The sequence below is a fragment of the Simochromis diagramma genome, unplaced genomic scaffold (assembly GCF_900408965.1).
Source record: "Simochromis diagramma unplaced genomic scaffold, fSimDia1.1 OVJJ01000455.1, whole genome shotgun sequence".
NCBI lineage: Eukaryota > Metazoa > Chordata > Actinopteri > Cichliformes > Cichlidae > Simochromis > Simochromis diagramma.
Window position 1 is genome coordinate 45,969 of NW_024386896.1, and position 18,267 is coordinate 64,235.

At 40.9% G+C, this 18,267-nt stretch overlaps 1 protein-coding gene across 3 annotated transcripts in view; it reads right to left on the minus strand.

The window, feature by feature from the left end:
• Nucleotides 1-18,267, minus strand: part of LOC120735036 (Down syndrome cell adhesion molecule-like) — a 64,518-nt gene that overhangs the window by 27,395 nt on the left and 18,856 nt on the right. For all 3 annotated transcript variants that reach the window (XM_040034199.1, XM_040034202.1, XM_040034201.1), the window contains exons 2-3: nucleotides 12,955-13,272; nucleotides 11,456-11,602 (exon numbers count right to left, since the gene is read on the minus strand). In XM_040034199.1, the coding sequence (XP_039890133.1) occupies nucleotides 11,456-11,602; nucleotides 12,955-13,272 (465 nt within the window). The remainder of the gene's footprint in view (nucleotides 1-11,455; nucleotides 11,603-12,954; nucleotides 13,273-18,267) is intronic.

Genomic DNA, 18,267 nt, shown 5'->3' on the forward strand with positions numbered 1-18,267 from the left:
ATAGACCGGTGTTTGGGACTTTGGTCTTAGGGGCATTATAATAATTTATGCACTGGCCTTATATGGGGAAACATAGCTACTGCCTCTAAATATATATGAGATTTCTCAGTCAGAGTAGTTGGATAAACTTAAATGTTACATTGTTAAGCAATTTCCAAAGCTCCCTTTCAGAGAACATGGAATTTTTTTGGCTGGATGGCAGTACTGTGCTACTATTAATACAACTATTCTGTCTCAGCCAGCTGCAAAAAAGAAACCCAAGAACCATTTTATCTACAGTATGTTTCCATTTTTCAGAGACAAAAGACAAAGGAAAGGAAAGCAAAGGAAAGGAAAGGAAAGTTTGCTGGAAGAAATAGACAACAATTACACTTGCCCTAGGAGGCCGAGGGAACCTGACCACGTTGCTATGGAAACTCAAGTACAGCAGAAAGTAACACGAAAATCAATTCAGATTGAGCTTATCTCTCCTCTCTCTCTTTCCTTTCTCATTTCGCAAGGGCTACAAAGCATGCTTCCACTCTGAATCACATTTTTAACTATTGCTGGGCTGATGCAGCACTAATCAGAACAAACACAAAGACTTTCCTTCCATTCGACCCTTAAATGGGAGGGAAAAAATGTGGATTATAGGATCCAGAAAAATGCTTCTTCAAACGCACACCTTAGAAACTGTATGAAAGAAAGATGCAGGCGAGAATGTGCTGCGACACAACACAAATCAGCCTCTGTCTCAGGCGCTCATTCTTGTGCTTTCTTTCCTTTCTCTCCATCCTCTTCACTCGCTCCCTCAAAGGGGCAACAGCAGCTGTACGCAGGTGATAAGCGTGTGCGGCGATGGGCGCTCGGCTGTGATAGGCTGGCTCAACTCCTACGCTGATGTGAAGATTACAGGCTGCGTCTGTCAAAAGGCCACTCTGCCCGTGGTTGTCACCTCGTGACGTCACTGCTGCAAATGACAGTTTGACTGGCCACATACACGCACAGCGCCATTAATGCTTCAGTACGACGCGTCCTCTCAGGTTTAAGAACCTCTTGTACAAGAAGTCCCCCACATATCTCGAAATCATTAATTCAATGCGGTAATATCACAGGAAGCTTAATTATAAATGTTTTTGTCTGCTTTTAATTGCACACAGACACACAGCTAGCACACAGTGAGGACATAGCAGACCCGCTGTTTTCACCACAGCCACTTAGCAGCAGTCCACCGGGAGTTTGGGTGTTTGGATCTTAGTCACTGGCTGCACAATGACAAGGTGAGGTCAAAGACGGGCCACGAGTATACCGAGTGTGTGATTGTCTGTGTGTGTCTAAGTGTTGTTCTCAAGGCTCATGCCAAAGAAGAGGCAAGAGGAAAGAAAACGAGCCTTGAAGAAAAATAATGATGCTTGATGCCTCATACATCAAGGAAAAGATGGAGGGTCACCTTGCTGTGAAGTCAGCTGGTCATTTACTTGTGATGGATTCAATCTGGAGAGCGATTTGTCCATTTGTCACCGGTGAAGTCAACTCAAACTTGCACGATGCGCTAAAACTGTGCAGTAATTGGACATTTCAGGTGTTCGGGGAATGGCTAAAACAAAGCTGTATCAGAAGAAACGTGACCAGTTATAGCTGCTTGGCACCAAAAAGAACATTAAAAAAAGAACAGTACAGCGACTAACAGTGATAAAAATTACGATAGTATATTTGTTGCACTAGTCCCAAACACTGATTAATGTTCAAGCCACCAATCAGCTCAATCGGGTTCATTTTCTTTTATTATTTGGCAAAAGAGTTTAAAGTTTGCGCTTTTAAAATATTCTGATGATATTAGCAGGCTTCACCAGGTCACTGTATTAAGGGTTTGGGGTAGGATTAGTTTCACATCTTCACCTGTATTGGGGAAAATGGAAATCCTATAACAGAAAAAGTCTGGGGCTAAAATGCATGCAACAACATGTAATAGTTTCTAAAACTATGTTTGTTTAGCGCGTGGCAAAAATGCATCCTAACGCTAGCCCAGATGAACGTGAACAGGTCAACGCTTGAGGAGACACAGCAAAGAAAAGAAAAAGAAACAAAGTCTAGTCAAATTTGATCGACCCGAGAGGGAAATTCTGCCTCCCAGACACTGATTCTTATTTTCCATAATGCAACTCAATGGCAATCCTGCCTGGTCAGAGCACGTGTCTTTCAAGTCCCAAGCATTTTACAGAGGCTGTCCGGTAACATTTGTAGCAACTAAACCTGAGCTGAGATAACACGGAGAGCTCCCAGAGCTTCGTAACTCGGGAAGATGCAGTAGTGTTTTCACAAGCTATAGCTGGATGTTAAGACGAACTTATACATCCACACAGTGTTTGGTTGTAAAATTAGATCCCTCTCTCCGACTCTCTGATTGGTGTCCACTGCAGGTGTTCTGAAACCATGATCATGTCTAATCAGTGTTACAGATGCCCAGCATGGGGCCCACGGGCTCCCAGGCACTGTGTGAAAGTTTAAAGAGGCTCAATGTGATTTACTGTATTTTTACAGATTTACCACCCTGGGAGAAGAATAAGAGCACGTATTAATCCTTGATTGGATGGAAGATGAGAGAGAGAGAGAAAAAAATGGAGTGAAAAATCCCTATTAGGTCAGCAGAGTAATTTGAGTTATTAAGTGCCTTTTTTACTCTAATCAGTCACTTAAGATGGGATCAGACACTGCTGCATTATGGGATGTGACTGAGCACACCAGTTTGTCTCAATTTATCCCAGTGCTTGAGCTGGGAACATATGGACACATTCCTCTGTGAACCCCACCACCTGTCATGCATGACACATGCAGACACATGCATGAGCACAGGGTGCTTGCACCTACGCAGCCATTTCATTCAGCAGCCCACATACAGGAGAGTTTATAAACAGAAATTAATTGCTTGTTCCGGCTGTAATTAGCTCACACCATGCTTATTACTAATCTGTGTTTTGGCCCGACGCCAGGCTAGTTCTGGCCCGGATCCAGTCCATTTTCAGCAGAGCGTTGCTCTACAGTAATCCAAAAGCTCAGGCAGGATGGACCTTTTCCTCTAGATGAGCTTCTTTCAACCACAAAACTTAAATTTCTAACTTTTCTCTGGAAAAAAAGCTAAATTATTTACATCTTTCTATTTCTGTCTTATTTGTTAAGGTAATAAGACAATACGTATAAGATCAAGAGTAACTTCAAATTGCATGTCATCTTGATAGTCTACACTTTCTTTCAGCAGATCGCACTGGCCTCCGTAACACAAATTTCCTAAAATGAGATCACTGCACTCGCAGCACACTCTTCCAAATCAGCGCTTATCTAAGCTTCTGTCTTCAGGCCAAGTCAAAAACAAAGCGGCATCCCCCATAGCCAAATTGCCTATTAAAGATGAGAGCATGTTCAGTCTCCCATTGCGCCTAGCCATCACCACCCTAATCATTCTCAGCCTAAACAGCCTAATGGCTGCCATATTGCTACTGTTTATTAGTAAACACTGATGGAAGAATGCCCGCCTCAACAGTTGTTGATTTTGTCTATCCGTATGGAGTATCAGCTGGGAATCACAGCCACCGTGCCAGAACGTTGCCTGCTGTTCAGTCCCCCATCACTAAACAGATTGCTTTATTGTTTTATGTGCATAGCGATTATGTCAGTAGACGGTTTAATATAAAACATGAACATCAGTGAAACAGTTGTTCAACAGATGAACTAAAAAAAAAGAAAAAGGAAAAGAGAGGACATGAAAGGAACTTTTTTAAAAATTGCATTGTGTTTCTGTGAGAATGTACGAGTCTGTGCAGCAGCTCCAGAGCTGGATTCTTCAAAGATCACCTTAGGTTTAAGATGCTTTTGGGAAGCCCAGTCCAAGATTGATTTCCCTCCATCTCAGTCTCAGTAACCCTTCTATCGATCCTTATCAAATATGTATCACGTCCTCAAGCCCTCACCACAACTAAGATGGAGACTTCAAACAGTGGAAGCTCAAAGAGAAAGTCAGAGGGGAGCGAGGTTTTCTTTATCTCTCCTCTGTGCTGAAGGAAGATCTGAATCCAAATAATAATGTACAAAGCGTAAAAATGTTCCTGAACCATCCAAAAACCGCTGCTTATTAAAGAACCTTCAAGATGAAAATGTGATCCCAGCTATTTTAAAGCCTCAAACATCAAAGCTTTCAAAATAACACGGTGTGAATGCCACCCAACAGCGAGCTAAGACCAGGCAACAGTGAGATGACTGCGCGCACAATGCGTGTACACAAGAAAACATCTCCGCGCTAACCTCACTTCTTGCTAAAAGGGTCTTGTCTTGTCCTGTTCCAATTCCCCAAACTCCCCTTCACGCAGCACTCATAAGTTGCAAATGCACAAAATGCATCCTTCAGCTCGCGTTCCCATAATTCTCTGTGGCAGCAGAGTGATTAATGCACACAACTATTGATTTTGCTTTTTGCTTTTTTTATTACGAGAGAGTGGCCTTAGCCCACCAACCCAAAACACTCCTTATGTGACAACATCACAAGCTGCACACACAACAAATATGTGCTGTTAAAAATAGAAATAGTTACTCAGAAGCAGCACATTTACAGAGAAACATACTATAGAAACAAAAAGTACCCCATCTCCTTTAGAGTCAGAGTGTGTGTGTGTGTGTGTGTGTGTGTGTGTGTGTGTGTGTGTGTGTGTGTGTGTGTGTGTGTGTGTGTGTGTGTGTGTGTGTGTGTGTGTGTGTGTGTGTGTGTACACACACTGGGAAAAGGGGTGCAGTGAAAGACAAGGGTCAGCATTTCACTAACTGCTGATCTGTGTGGGAGGAGCAAAATGATAGGCGGTGTTGTTTTCATAGGGTTTCACTGCAGAATGGGTGGAGTGTGGTGCAAACACACACATACACACACAGCCATGCACCCACTAACATACACACAGGCACATATATGTGCTGATATGCGCACATGCTCATAATATCTTGAGCTTTCTCTGAATTCCAGTCATCGCACTCTTGTGCTTGACCCATTTTCAAGCCCCCCAACAACAAGATCAACAAACCCTGCTCGTGTGGGGAGGAAGAAACAGACATTTGAAAGAGACTGAAAGTGAGAACGAGTGAAGAAAGCTTTAAAGAGGAAGACAGAGGGACGAGATCATGTGGCGAATGTGATGCAGTCTCTTGTTTACCAAAGAAAAAGCCTCACCCACACGTCTCTCTAGCCCTTCCTTCTCACTCTTTTGTTTCCTCAACTCTCCCCTCACTTCCTTTCTTCTAATCTGTCCTCTCCTTCTCGACATTTCATTGCATCTTATTCCCTCGCAAGCTCATTCCTAGCACTGTGCCCTCCTTTCAAGGTTGGCCTGACTTTGGGCGTGTTGAATTTACAGCCCTCTCTCTGCCTGCCTTCTCAGTGCCCTCACTGTCAATCTCAGTGAAAAATGGAGACGGTGGCACATCACTGGCATGATAAAAATCCTGCAACAGTGATCACGTAAACCAAACACCTACAGTAGCCCCTTTGAAGACATCCTTTACATTCCCGCGACTGGGCCGCTGGCTGGTTAAGGCTGTGATTCTATTAGGAAGCAAACTGTTTAATTAGCCCCTATAAGCACTCACAAGGAAGAGAGACGAGTGAGCAGAATGCAAGAAGCCAACACGCATGTGACTGAAAAATGTAGCCAGATTTTTTTTTTGTCCCCTTCGCCAATGCTCTGAGTATTGGATGGAGTTATTTGCATAAAGCAAATAAAAAAAAAAAATAGTATTTTCCATGCAGGAGGAAATTGACTGGGGCACTGTGCCAAGCAGGTTATGCAACGAAATGAGAGGAAAAGAAAGAAGTCCGACAGTCAAGGCCGGCGGAGGAGGATGGAAGAGAAGAGAAGTATTTTCCTCAGTCAAACATAAACATAAAAAAATGTCAACATCTGATTTTATCATTATGGATAAACACTATATTACAATATATTATGTATAGTGTATACAAACCAAAAAAAACTCTCTTTAAAACGTGCGCGGTATGATCCAGTGATACAGGATATGTTTGTAGTTCTATTTTGCAATTAATAAACAGTTAATAAATATTAGAAATATTTAGTTTATCACAATATAATTTGCAAACAAAATCAAAACAAACAAAAAATGTGATATTTGTTAATAAATGAAGTATGCAGACATGTTTTTGGTTAAAAAAATATTACTGAATAGTAAAAATATATTTATATAAAGATTTGGCCAAATCTAGACGACAGACAAGTGCTGTACTCTTATAGAATGTATGCACTGTCCAAATTTTATTCAAACATCGGAGAAGAAAAGTCATGCAATGTTGTGTGGAATTTAGAGGGTGGACAGCCAAGATGGCAGCACACCCTGGAAGTAGGCAGGACCTGTGGAGTCTCTTCCTTCCTTCGCACTCTAAGCCTGTGTCTTACTGTATCGCACAATAAAGCTTCCTGTCTTTCATCTCTAACCTAATCTCCTGCCTGATAAGACGAGAGGCATGTGTTTTCTTTCCCTGAAGGAGGCCGTATCTCCTTGTGACAGGGAGATATGGCCTCCTTCTTCTTTTCCTGTCCTCTCCCCATCCTACCTGACCCCTCCTCACCTTTCCCCTCTTTACCAGCTGTCCCCCAGGGAGTTTCTGCAGGTCATCGGTCTGGCTTACACGTCCTTATCATAGGCTGTGTCAGGTTTCCTCCCGGATTAGTATGTGATAGGTGTACAGGTTTAGTTTCTCTTAGCCTAAGTACATTACAGCACTGGGCCTGATAGGTCTCGTCAAATGAATCATATCACCACATATTCATTTTGATTTTAATAGTTAGAAATCAAAGCTACAAATCCCCAGCAATTTAAAAGACAACGATATGAGGCTGACTATTACAAATGATGAGATGGTTGATAAGTGTTGTCAGTGGTCAGTTACAGCTGAGCCTAGTTCTTCCAGAAGTTTCATCCTGTTAAAAGAGAGTTTTTTCTTCCCACTGTTGCCAAGTGCTTGATCAAACATTTCCCTTCTTAAACTCATTTTGTCATTTTGTCCTTATTTTCATGTTATTTTTATTTGAGATGCATAGCACTTTCACCAACAGCTGTTTTTTTTAATGTGCTATAGATTAAACTCGATTTGGCACAATCTTTAAAAAGAAAGATTCTGATGCTTTTTGGGACAACATCCTAGACCAAGATAGGCAGCAATCTGACATTATTGAGAAATACAAGTCAAATTATAATTTATTAACCTAAAGAAAGGATCCAATTACATAATCTAAACACTCACATCTAGGCACTACACCGAAAATTCTGCTCTTTCAGTTTCAAAGTTTGATGCCTCTACTTGCAAAACAAAAGTTAAACCCTGAGAGCTATCTTGTGTGCATCCTTTCTTACCAACAGCATGATAACTTTGGGCTAATGTTCCCTCTTCATCTATAGAGCGCAAGAACAGTCAATAAGAAGTTGGTCTGTACACGGTAGGCACAAGAGGAACTAATCTAAGACTTGACAGATTTCAGCTCACGACTGACGATGCAAGCAGAGGGCGAATTTGTGCTCAAATTGCACAACATATGTAACTATGAGCATCCTAGAGACGAGCACAAGGTCTCTGAGACAACATGTTCTCTGCAGCTCATTCGGCGTTTAAGCACTGGTTTTGCAGAAGCTCTTGTCTGAAACCAAGGCCGCCCAGCTCATTAAGCTGCCTCATATCATGAATGATAGGAGACAAAAGGCAGGTAGATAGAAAACACAGAGACACACACACTATCCCTTTTCAAAAAGCATGGGCACTTGACATGCAAACACACCGGGGTGTGTAAAAAAAAAAAGAAAAGCTCTGCATTTACATGAATGTGTGCACACAGGTAGTAAGACAACAGGAGCGCACACGTGCATTCAAATAAAGGTCCATCATATAAAATCCTGGCAGGACCACAGTAGGACACAGCTCAACTCCTCCCCTCCCTACTCTACCTTCCTTGCATATTTTTTTTTTTTACCCCTTTCATCTCTGTATTAGCTCTGTCAATTGTTTATCAAAAGCGGCGAGGAGGCGATCGGAGCCGGCCATTTGAAAGCTCGTGCTGCGAGATCCATTTTAAAATTCATGACGGGTTAATGGTATGTTAGTGGCAACATTAGGACCCAGTGAGCTTGCATCATGCTCATTCACATTGAAAACAGGCCGCTTCAAATGACTACTAAGCAGTCCTCATTCTGAAAGGTAATTCATATTGTAATTAACTTTTCAATCACAACTGATTAATTAAGACAAGCTCTAGTCTGTAATTATGCATCTATTTTTGACCCTAATGTGAATCACTGGATATTCCACAGATGTCAGCAGCTGCGATTTGAGCCAGTTTCCTCTCTGCGACTTAGAGATCTCAAAAGGCAAAACCTCACACCTGAACATTTAAGCAGCGAGCACATTGTTGGTATCAGCTTAGATGTTTCAGAGCCGCAGGTCTTTATCACCATGATCTGCCACAATGTTTTAACCATTTTGATTATTTCAGCCTCTATTCAGAGAAATATCTTATAAAAGATGTGTCTTTCTTCTAATTCTGATGCACCGTGCAAAGGTAGAGAAGTGCACTTGATGTTACCGCTCCCAACAAAAACCTGAGATTAATAATTCAGTGAGGCAGTGGGATAGCTTTATTTTGTGTCCTCTGAGACTAAATCGTCTTTTATGTAAAACTGAATAAAAGAAAGGAAAGGGCTGTGGAAAAAAAAAAAAGTCGGAAAACTAGGCTGGGCCAGACTGCATCCCCCTGCCATTGTCAAGCCCGGTTGGTATCCTTATGGTGTCTCTCACTCACTCTTGTTCTTTGCTCACGCACAAACACGAGCACACAACACACACACACACACACACACACACACACACACCCTCTAACCCTCCTAGAGTAAACATACCCTCTCCATAACAGTGCGCGGTGAATCCGCTCATGCATCAGAATCTACCATCAAATATTTATCACCGAGCAGCAGTGATTTTGACCGTGTGCTCATGCTTTTGACAGCACTCGCCTGCTGCAATACTTATTGGAGTAAACACAGACAATCCGATATCGTTGTTCTTTTGAACACTCGTGAAAGAACACCAAGTGTACAATATAATCCATCAAAACTTCACTGCATATTCTATAGGCCGTCTGGCCTGCGGTAAAAAGCACAGACATCACTGTGGACTGTATCAGAGCTGATTTGGAAAAATAACTGGCAGACATTACATTTTAATTTGCAGAAATGGCACAAATACTACTCCTGGTCTATACATGGAGAGGCGTTCTTCATGTATTTTCTAATTCAGGACAACAAACTTTTGTTTTTGATCTAGAGAACACATGTAACGGAGCGGAAAGGCTGATTTTATTTCCAAGATGTTTTGTGTTTTTAAAAGGAAGGAAACCTTCCTCAAAACGGGCAGAGCAGTGGAGCCGCCAAGGGAAAGCACACAATTTAAACTGTAAGATTAAAAATATAATTTATTATATTTAAATAGTTAAAAATGCAAAATGAATTAAAACAACCTTGGCCAAGGGGTAACAATAAAAAGCAATAAAACACAACATTAAAAGTCCAGTGGGATCCACCACGGCATAAAAGTCACAAAAAACTAAGAAATCCAGCGTAGTAGTAAAAGAGGGAAACCCAGCGGAGTCCTCGCCTTCCTCCCCGCATTCCACGTCCCGGTGCACTGAAGGAAGGGAGGGAGCGGCAGTCACTATTCCTTTCGACAGTTTTACTTTATAAAAAGGGATAAGTCAAAGACTTACCCCGGGTGGGCAGAGCTCTCAACTCCGCCCGCCGCTTCTTTAAAACTGCAATCGGCACCAGCTGTCTCACTGCTTCTGCTCTCCCGCAGTGCACAAGCTGGCTCTTGTCGTTATTGCCGTCTGACTGCCCGCTGCGCGTCCCTAGTCGCTGGTGGTGGCGCGTCCCCAGTCGCTGGTCATCTGCTCATCTCGAGCCTCCAGCCCGAAGCCGAGGCCCTCAGCCTCTAGCCTTCAAGCGCAGCCGTCAATCACAGCTCTACAGCCCAAGCCTTCTCTCCATATCGCTGGCTCAGCTTCTCAGTCACTCCGGTCACTCTCTTTCGTCTCTTCCGTTTCGAGCCTCCAGCCCGAAGCCGAGGCGCTCAGCCTCTGGCCTTTGAGCGCAACTCCTCAAAGCAAAGCTTTCCTTCCATACGTCCTCAAAAAGCGCCCTTTTCTGTCTTCTACCCAGCCCTCTTATTGGCCTCTCTGGTACCTCTCAGGTGAAATCAAGTTAGTAATCAGATAGGGGTGGAGTCTTTACAGGACAGTTGTTCAATTAAATAAGATAAAAACATGCAATAGAACTCATACAAACAAACCCAATATACAATATTAAAATATTAAACAGATAAAACGTCGCAAAACATGCACAGTAAAAACTCCAAATAACTTGTCCCGTTTCACCCCGTGACACACACGTAAAAGTATTTCATTTGCATGGACGCTTTTGTTTTTTCAGTCACACTTAAGATAAACATCATCTCTGGGTCTTGTCTACATGATTCATTTCATTTGCGGAACCTAATCATATCTGCATGCTGCGTATTTGCTCGCTCTCCGTGACATTAGGCAATGTCTTCAACCAGCAGCTTGCAGCGAGTAACTCGAGTAACCTCGAGTAAATAAGTCGCTGGCATGGATCAGAAGACACATCTTCATGCTTGAGCACACACATTTAAAATGCCACCAAAACACCGTCCCAGATTCTGCCTTCAGTCAAATGACATCAAGTGTTCACTTACAGGTCCCTGAACGCCACAGTATGAAGCAAAATCACCCAGCGGGCAGTACATGGAGCAATCAAAGAGATAAGCATCCCATTTAACCTGAGTAAAAATTCAAGCTACAGAACGTTCTGGTGTGTTGCGCTATCCCGCTGTGCCACTGGATTCAAATAAGGAGGGTAAACTAGGTCATTGGTATGTAATGCTATGTAAACTGTCCCACTTTACCCCTTGCTGGACTCAAAATGGCGTTGGCTGAGGTGGAGTGTGTACAAGAAAGAGAAGCCCAGTGATTCAATGTGACAGTTATCAACATCCTCTGGCTAGTGAGAGGACATAGCTGTATAGAGCTGCAGAGCCCCAGTAATGGCAGACTCAGCCAGTAAACAGGTAAGAAGATGACTCACAGCTAAACAGAACACAGCGTCCAAAGAGCACAGAGCAGAGTAAGTGGAAGGCAACTGGGCATAAACAGCAAAAAAAAAAAAAGTACACAACTCTCAGAAATCACCGGCATGGCCACTAAAAGTCTTTTTTTAGTACATACCTTGCACAAAGTTACACATGCGGTCGGTCATTTTAGCATCAATGTTTGCTTTTTACCTTCAGATATACACATTAAGTTCAGTTATTACCATGTTGTGAACATGGAGGCTTTGAGTGCTAAAAGCTCTATATTTGAAGTTTTTCTCCTACCTGAGCTGAGCGACACGGTGTCTTTCTCCCATGATACGACAGTGACGTAGGCCTCCACAGAAGCAGGAATAATGCACTTGAACACGGCTACACTCCCTCTCATAGCCTTCTGGTCAGCCACTCTGACTGTGTAGGGTTCCCGTGATACTATTGAACAATTAAAAAACAGAATTAAAAGGCACGTCTCATTTACAGGGCAAAAAAATGACATTATTATGCATTTTTTTAAAGACATCTAGGGTGAAGCAAACTGGGTCTGCCATCAAAGAAAGCATCAGAGTTCAGATCTATGGTATAAAATTGCAAAGAAAGGGACACTTTCCAGGGTAGTGGAAAGTGTAGCTTAAAGTAGAGACACAAGTTTCACCTAAAAAAATTTAACCACAAAACTGGTGCATGTTATAGCATGAACTTCTAATCTTATCTGTGTTTCAGAGAACACAGTCCACAGCAGGTATCAACCACCTTACACAACTCCTTGTAGCTATGTAGGAACAGATCAACGGAGGTGCATAACATGGGCTATTCAGACCCCAAGCCTCCGTCAGAATGCTGCTGAAGTTCTACTAGAGGTGGGACACACCTCCTCAGTATACATTTAGGCATGGCTGGGCTAATTGGCATCCTCCACTCACCATTAGTTATTGCTGAGCTCCTCTCTTCCCCTGATTGTTCAACACATTTGGCCAAAAGTCTACTGATACAGTTACAAAACTGATCATTGACCTATGCCCTAGGGTGTCATGGTTAACATTCTTATGCGTGAACGTGGTGTTATTTATGGACAAATATTCCAATGCCAGAACAGTGCTTGGATTCAGATCATTCAGATTTACTGTCATTGCCCAGATGAGCACTGAAGTCCCCCAGTAGGACAATGGTGTCTCCAACTTGGGCCACTTCCATCACCCTACTCAGGGACTCCAAGAAACTACCAGAAACTCAGAGCTGTTATTTTGTGCTTTACAGTCAGGATCTCTTTTTTTGACACTAGGGAAAACCCCAGTTTTCAGGCACTAAGCTTGGATGATACAAGTATGCCCACCTCTGTCCGACACTGCCCTGTCCAATCACTGAGGGCAATAGCAGATTGCACTAAAGTCCAGCCTTCTCCAGTAGACTAGTTCCAAAAGCTGTGCATTGAAGTCCAACATTATCAGGCCAGTTTCTCCTAATCTAAAGCGCTACCTTAAGTTTCTTCCCAAAGAGAGAAGTGACCTTGCATGTCCTGAGAACAACTTGGGATTGGACCATCAAGGGTTCTGCCTGGCAACTGTCTGATCTACACCTACAGATCAATCATTAGTTGCTCTAAGCCTTTAAGCAGCATTATTGTAAGATTTTGGACCTTTGCTGGACTTAACCACTAAACTACAAAAAAATAACACACTATCAGTACTACAAGTGTTGTACACTCAGTCTGTTAAATTCATACTCATGCAAGTTCCCCCATCATCACAATAACAACAAGTCCTTCAAACCCTTATCTGGAGACTCACCGGCTTTGATGTGGACATCCTGACTCCTAATCTTGCCAGAAGGGTTCTCGGCAGTGCAGTAGTACGTGTTGTCATGGATCAGCTTGCTAAAGCTAGATGGCAGGAAGTTAAAGATCTGGAGGGTTCCATTGGGGTGAACGTGACGGATGCCGGGGACATCGTAGATCTCCTCGCCGGTAGCCAGATACCACCGCAACGAGGCAGGCGGCGCACCCCCAGCAGGACAGGGCACAGAGGTCCCTGTGGTGCTGGCAAATACTACCTCTTGCAGAGATGCATTGACAAAGTATAAGCTGGAATGTAGGTCTTCACTGAAAACTGGAAAAGAAAAAAAATAGGAGAACATCACAATCTGTGGTTTTGATTTTATTTATCAGTCTTTCATTTTTAAATTTTGCAGTAATTATTGCTGAAAGCACCACCTTAACATAAGTTGATAAATAAGCTCTTGATATTTAAGTATCAATTTAAATTAGTTAAGATGAAGAAGATTGAATCAGTATTTGTTAAAAATCTCTGACTCCAAGTGTTGCTTATTCATTGCTCATGATCAGCAGTTATAGATTCATCAGTGTATTCCCATCCCTGGGATTTTGGGAACATTAAATTAACATAAACTCCCATCAATTATGAAATAAGGTCCACGGCCGTGATTATGTTCATGCTTCGGTTTAAACTGGCATCACTGTAAAGAGAATGGCATTAAATGTAGTTAGTGCGGGAGCATTCTCAAGAGGATAGGAGGGTAATAAATGTCAATGTTGGCTCAATTAGCTGCATATAAATCTACAGCTATTTGATTTCAGAGTGAAGAAGCCAAGGCAGCAGAAGTCTACGATCTGAGGTTCTGTGAAAAGACAGTTTGTTTGTATTTCAGGCAAAAATACAGCATTTGTGTGTGTATGCCTTGTCGCCTCAGCCTGGTGGCAAAGCTCTGCAGTAAATGGCTTACAGTGGCACTGGCAGCTGGCTTGGACCCTCTCTGGGGAGAAAACATTTTAGCACTTCATAAATTCCTAACAAGGTTTCAAATTGCAGACATGTCCATCCTTTTCTCTGCTCCAGTAGCTCTGAACTAGCAATGAGACACTCCACTGACCTGCACATGTACACATGCAAAACACTCATTTGAAGATTAGGAATTCAACACACAAAAATTATTATGGAGGTAAGGATCACTGCTGGAGCCTTTCTCCTGAGAAAGGAATATGCAGATATATTGAAAAGTTGGACAGAGACCTATATTTTCAATGTTATATAAAGTACACTACACCACTACACTAAAAAAAACTATACAGACATTTCATTTGAATGTTTTGACTGTAGTTCAGGGCAGGATAATATTTGCTACATTAAGCTTAGATAAAACAGTGTTCTGTATATTGCCCCCCCCCCCCCACTACAGTATTTTCTTATAAATGTATTTTTTCTTACAAAATAATATAAATAATATTATATTATGAGGGGTAAACTGTGCTTCTGCAAATAGACAGCAAGTGAAAGAGTTTTTTCCCCCCAGGAATATGAATAAATGGCGAAAATAACCTTAGCTTTTATGTTAGCTTAAATTAGCGCTATAACGGCTAATGCTAATTTAAAATAAAATACAAAATAAACGAGCTAACACTGATATTAGTAGCATTCAAACCCGCAAAAAACTATGTCAAAAAAGTGCACTCATTTTAGATGTATTTGAAACTTCTAGATTAAAATGTTTAGGCTAACAAAGTTAGCTGTTTTTTGTTGTTTTTTTAGCTAGCTAGAAACCCACAAATGGGATGGTAGCTGTTTATTCTTCCTGTATTAAAACACACTGGTCAGAATCATATCAATTGTTATGTCAAATTAAACAATGCTGTTTTTTCTACTGAGACTGTAATATCACAGGTATCACTGCAACATCTCACCATGCCTGCCTGGTCTCCCTGATGGCAAGAATGCAGCCTAAATTTTATTACCAAAAAGGAGCAAAGTGCCTTATATGGCTTGCATTATAGCTTTTAGGGGGCTCTAATCACCTTTGTGAGGAAAAATGTAAGACACAATAAAATAATATATTTATAGAAAACACATTTTTGATGCTGTAATTATGGTTTTTAACATGTCAGCTGTGACTCAGACTGTAGTACAGCCCACAAGTAGCAAGTACCAATCAATGTCTGCATCCCTTTTTTTATACAATACGTGACTCTGCTTGCTGCCTGTCTGCAATATGTTATCTGCCTGTCCTAGAACATGCCCATATGCATACATGCAAAATATTTTCTGCAGATTCATTTGTTTAAAGGGATGATAAGATGTTTACACAACTCATTATGTTTCTCAGATATGTGAAAAAATAGGTATTTGTTAAATATAGTGTATTATATAGTTTATATCTTATAATATATATTGCATATACAGTTTCTTCAACAATATATAAAGCAGATTGTGTAAATGTCACATATGCGTTTATAGAAAGACTGACTTTTTAAGAGTGGGTGGTCCAAATAAAATTTCTGCAATGTGCACTATATATGCTCCCAGCAGAGAAACTTTCATATACCTGTACAGTCTCTAACATCAAAAAGTTGTAGCCAATTTAAATATTTTAAGACGCTGTGGGATTGTGCGCCGGGTTCTCGATGGGTCTGTGGCACCGGCTAAGATGAAAATAATACATCAAAGTCATATTAAATTCTGATTCATTCTCTTTTTCCAGCTGGCACTGGGAGTATCAATCTTCTCAGTGCTCTGTTGATAATACAGATCGGAGGTGGTGGTGGTGGTAGTAGTTTTTTTTTTTTAGGGGGGTTCAGCCTCACCTGATGGTGCTCAAGGTTAGTGAGAAGGAGAAGACACTTTAAAATAACTCGTGTCAAGATATTTTAAACATACTGCTTTGGTTCGTTTTCATCCAGCAGAGAATTTCCCTCATGTGAAATCCAAAATACACAGCTGATTATGCTAAAGACAGTTTGTGTTGTGAATGAGGTGTTTGTATGCATGTAGTAAAACGTCATATTTTGTAAACTTCAATTGATTGGATTTGGGGAAGTAAGTGAAGAAAGTTTGTCAATTTTATTTAAACGAAATTAAAAAAAATACACATAATATTTTTTCTTAATTTAAAAAAAAAATCCAGTTACAAACAGCTAGCACACTTCAAAGTTTTCCGATCAAATTATTCAAGTGAAGTTAATTGACTCTTGAAGATGTTACAATAGAAAATGTCTCGAGAGAAGATAGATTAAAGAAGTGTGCGGTTGCTTGAGAAGCTTCTATTCTTCGCGAGCATCAGAGAAATTGGATTAGGATTTATGCCACGGCTGTTTTGATATTCGCCTATTTCACATTTAAAAGTAGGTGAGAGCTATTCAATTTAGACTGGCTGAGTGAGATTGATTTAATTTAACAAAGAAATGGACTCTGGTGAAAGTGCGCATATCGCTGCACTGCTCATTTTCCTAATTGACTAAACTCAGGAGCCAGACCGCAAAATGGTGTGATGACGCATGTACATCACTCCCCTCGACCTCACGAAGAGCAGCAAGTCATGCCCCAACAAATGGCCTCAGGGTCCAACCACTTACTACATTGCCCTGGAGGAAATCAGTAATTGGCATAATTTTTCATGAGCTCAACTGTAAAAGGTGAAATAAATGACACTGTTCAATAATGCATTATATGTATCTATAATTGACTATGATTTTTTTTCGGGATCTTCAGAGGGACAGGAGGAATGAGGAAAGCTGTTTTATGTAAACCTTAACTATCACAAGAACTTTTTTAATATTTACCCTCTTTTTAATGTAAGCTTTTTATTCGCTAATCTGGTGCTTACTGTCATAGTTTTGAGTGCTATTCTTGCAGTTTCCTATAGCTAGCTCAAACCCATTATTGCAGAGATTGTATTTTGTTTACACGTTGCACTTCTGTAATTCCCACTGTTTATGCAACTGGTTTAGGAAGCAATGAGACAGATATTGGAGCAATAATGTTAAAAACTATCATTATTTACTATTTTTTAAGACTTTCAAAGCTATAAAGAAATCTCTACAGGGCTGAAGTGTATGTGTATGAAGTGTTTGTGTGTGGATAGGGTTATAAGCATGTAAGAATATATAAGAACGTATATAAACACATCAAACGCGACTATATCACCAAAAATAAATAAATACATATAAAATCACACTATTACTTACATCAGCGGTCCCCAACCCCCAGGCCACGGACCGGTCCGTGAGTCATTTGGTACCGGGCCACGAGAGTTGAGGCTTGGGTGTAAAATTTATGGTTTTGGGGGGTTTTATCGGTTTTTATCAGGGTTTTTTTTTTTTTTTATCATTTTTATCGTTAACTCGGTTTCCCTGGGTCTTTTCCCGAGTGTTATGAATAAATCTTTTTTTTGGTAGCGGTGCTGGTTTTCTTTTTTTGTATTTATCCACAAACCCTTAAAGGCCGGCCCGTGAAAATATTGTTGGACATAAACTGGTCCATGGCGCAAAAACAGTTGACTTACATGGAATAATATTATCATTCATTTTATTACATCTGGAGATGTGTTTGTGATTCTGATTCATAAAAGCCCAATAGAGGCTCTCCTTTTAGCTCTGCTTTGGTCTCCACCCGTTCGTGCTAAATGCTACACTAAGTTCACCAGCTAGATGCCAGCTGTCTCCATCTTTTGTTTGGTTATGAACCAATATGCATACATATTTTTTCACCTTAGAAGAGCTTTCTTGTAAAACTAAAGAGGCGTGAAGAGTGAACAGAAGTTATCCATCATAAAACAATAAGATGCAAGACACAACAGTGGTGTGTAGCGACAGGTGATCATTTTTGGAGAGTTTATTACTAAAAAACCCATTGACCATATAAAAATATTCCTTAGAGCACCATTTTGTATTGTGTTATACTGTGTCCTCGTTCTATAGTGTTTTTATGTGCATTATACACATAAAAACATCACGTAAAAGTTTAAAGGTTTTTATTGGGAAGGTAAGATATGGGAAAATTAGCTCTTTGTTTATTGCCATCTGCTTTAATGGGACGACAAAGGTTGGTAGTGTGTCTGTTGTTAGACTGCCACACAGATATTTAAACATAACTATACAGTCATTTGTTGCAGAGCTGTTGTAATCTATTGTCTGTTTAATGTTATAACTGAAAAACTATTAGAAAAATCTGTTTATTGAGTGTTTGACCTTTTGATGATCTGTTTCAGAGAAGCTGTAACATTCCTACAGAATTACTGTATATACACCAAACAACACCCATTATGAGCCATAGCTGTGCTCCTTTTCACAGCATAACTGATCGGCTGACAGGCTG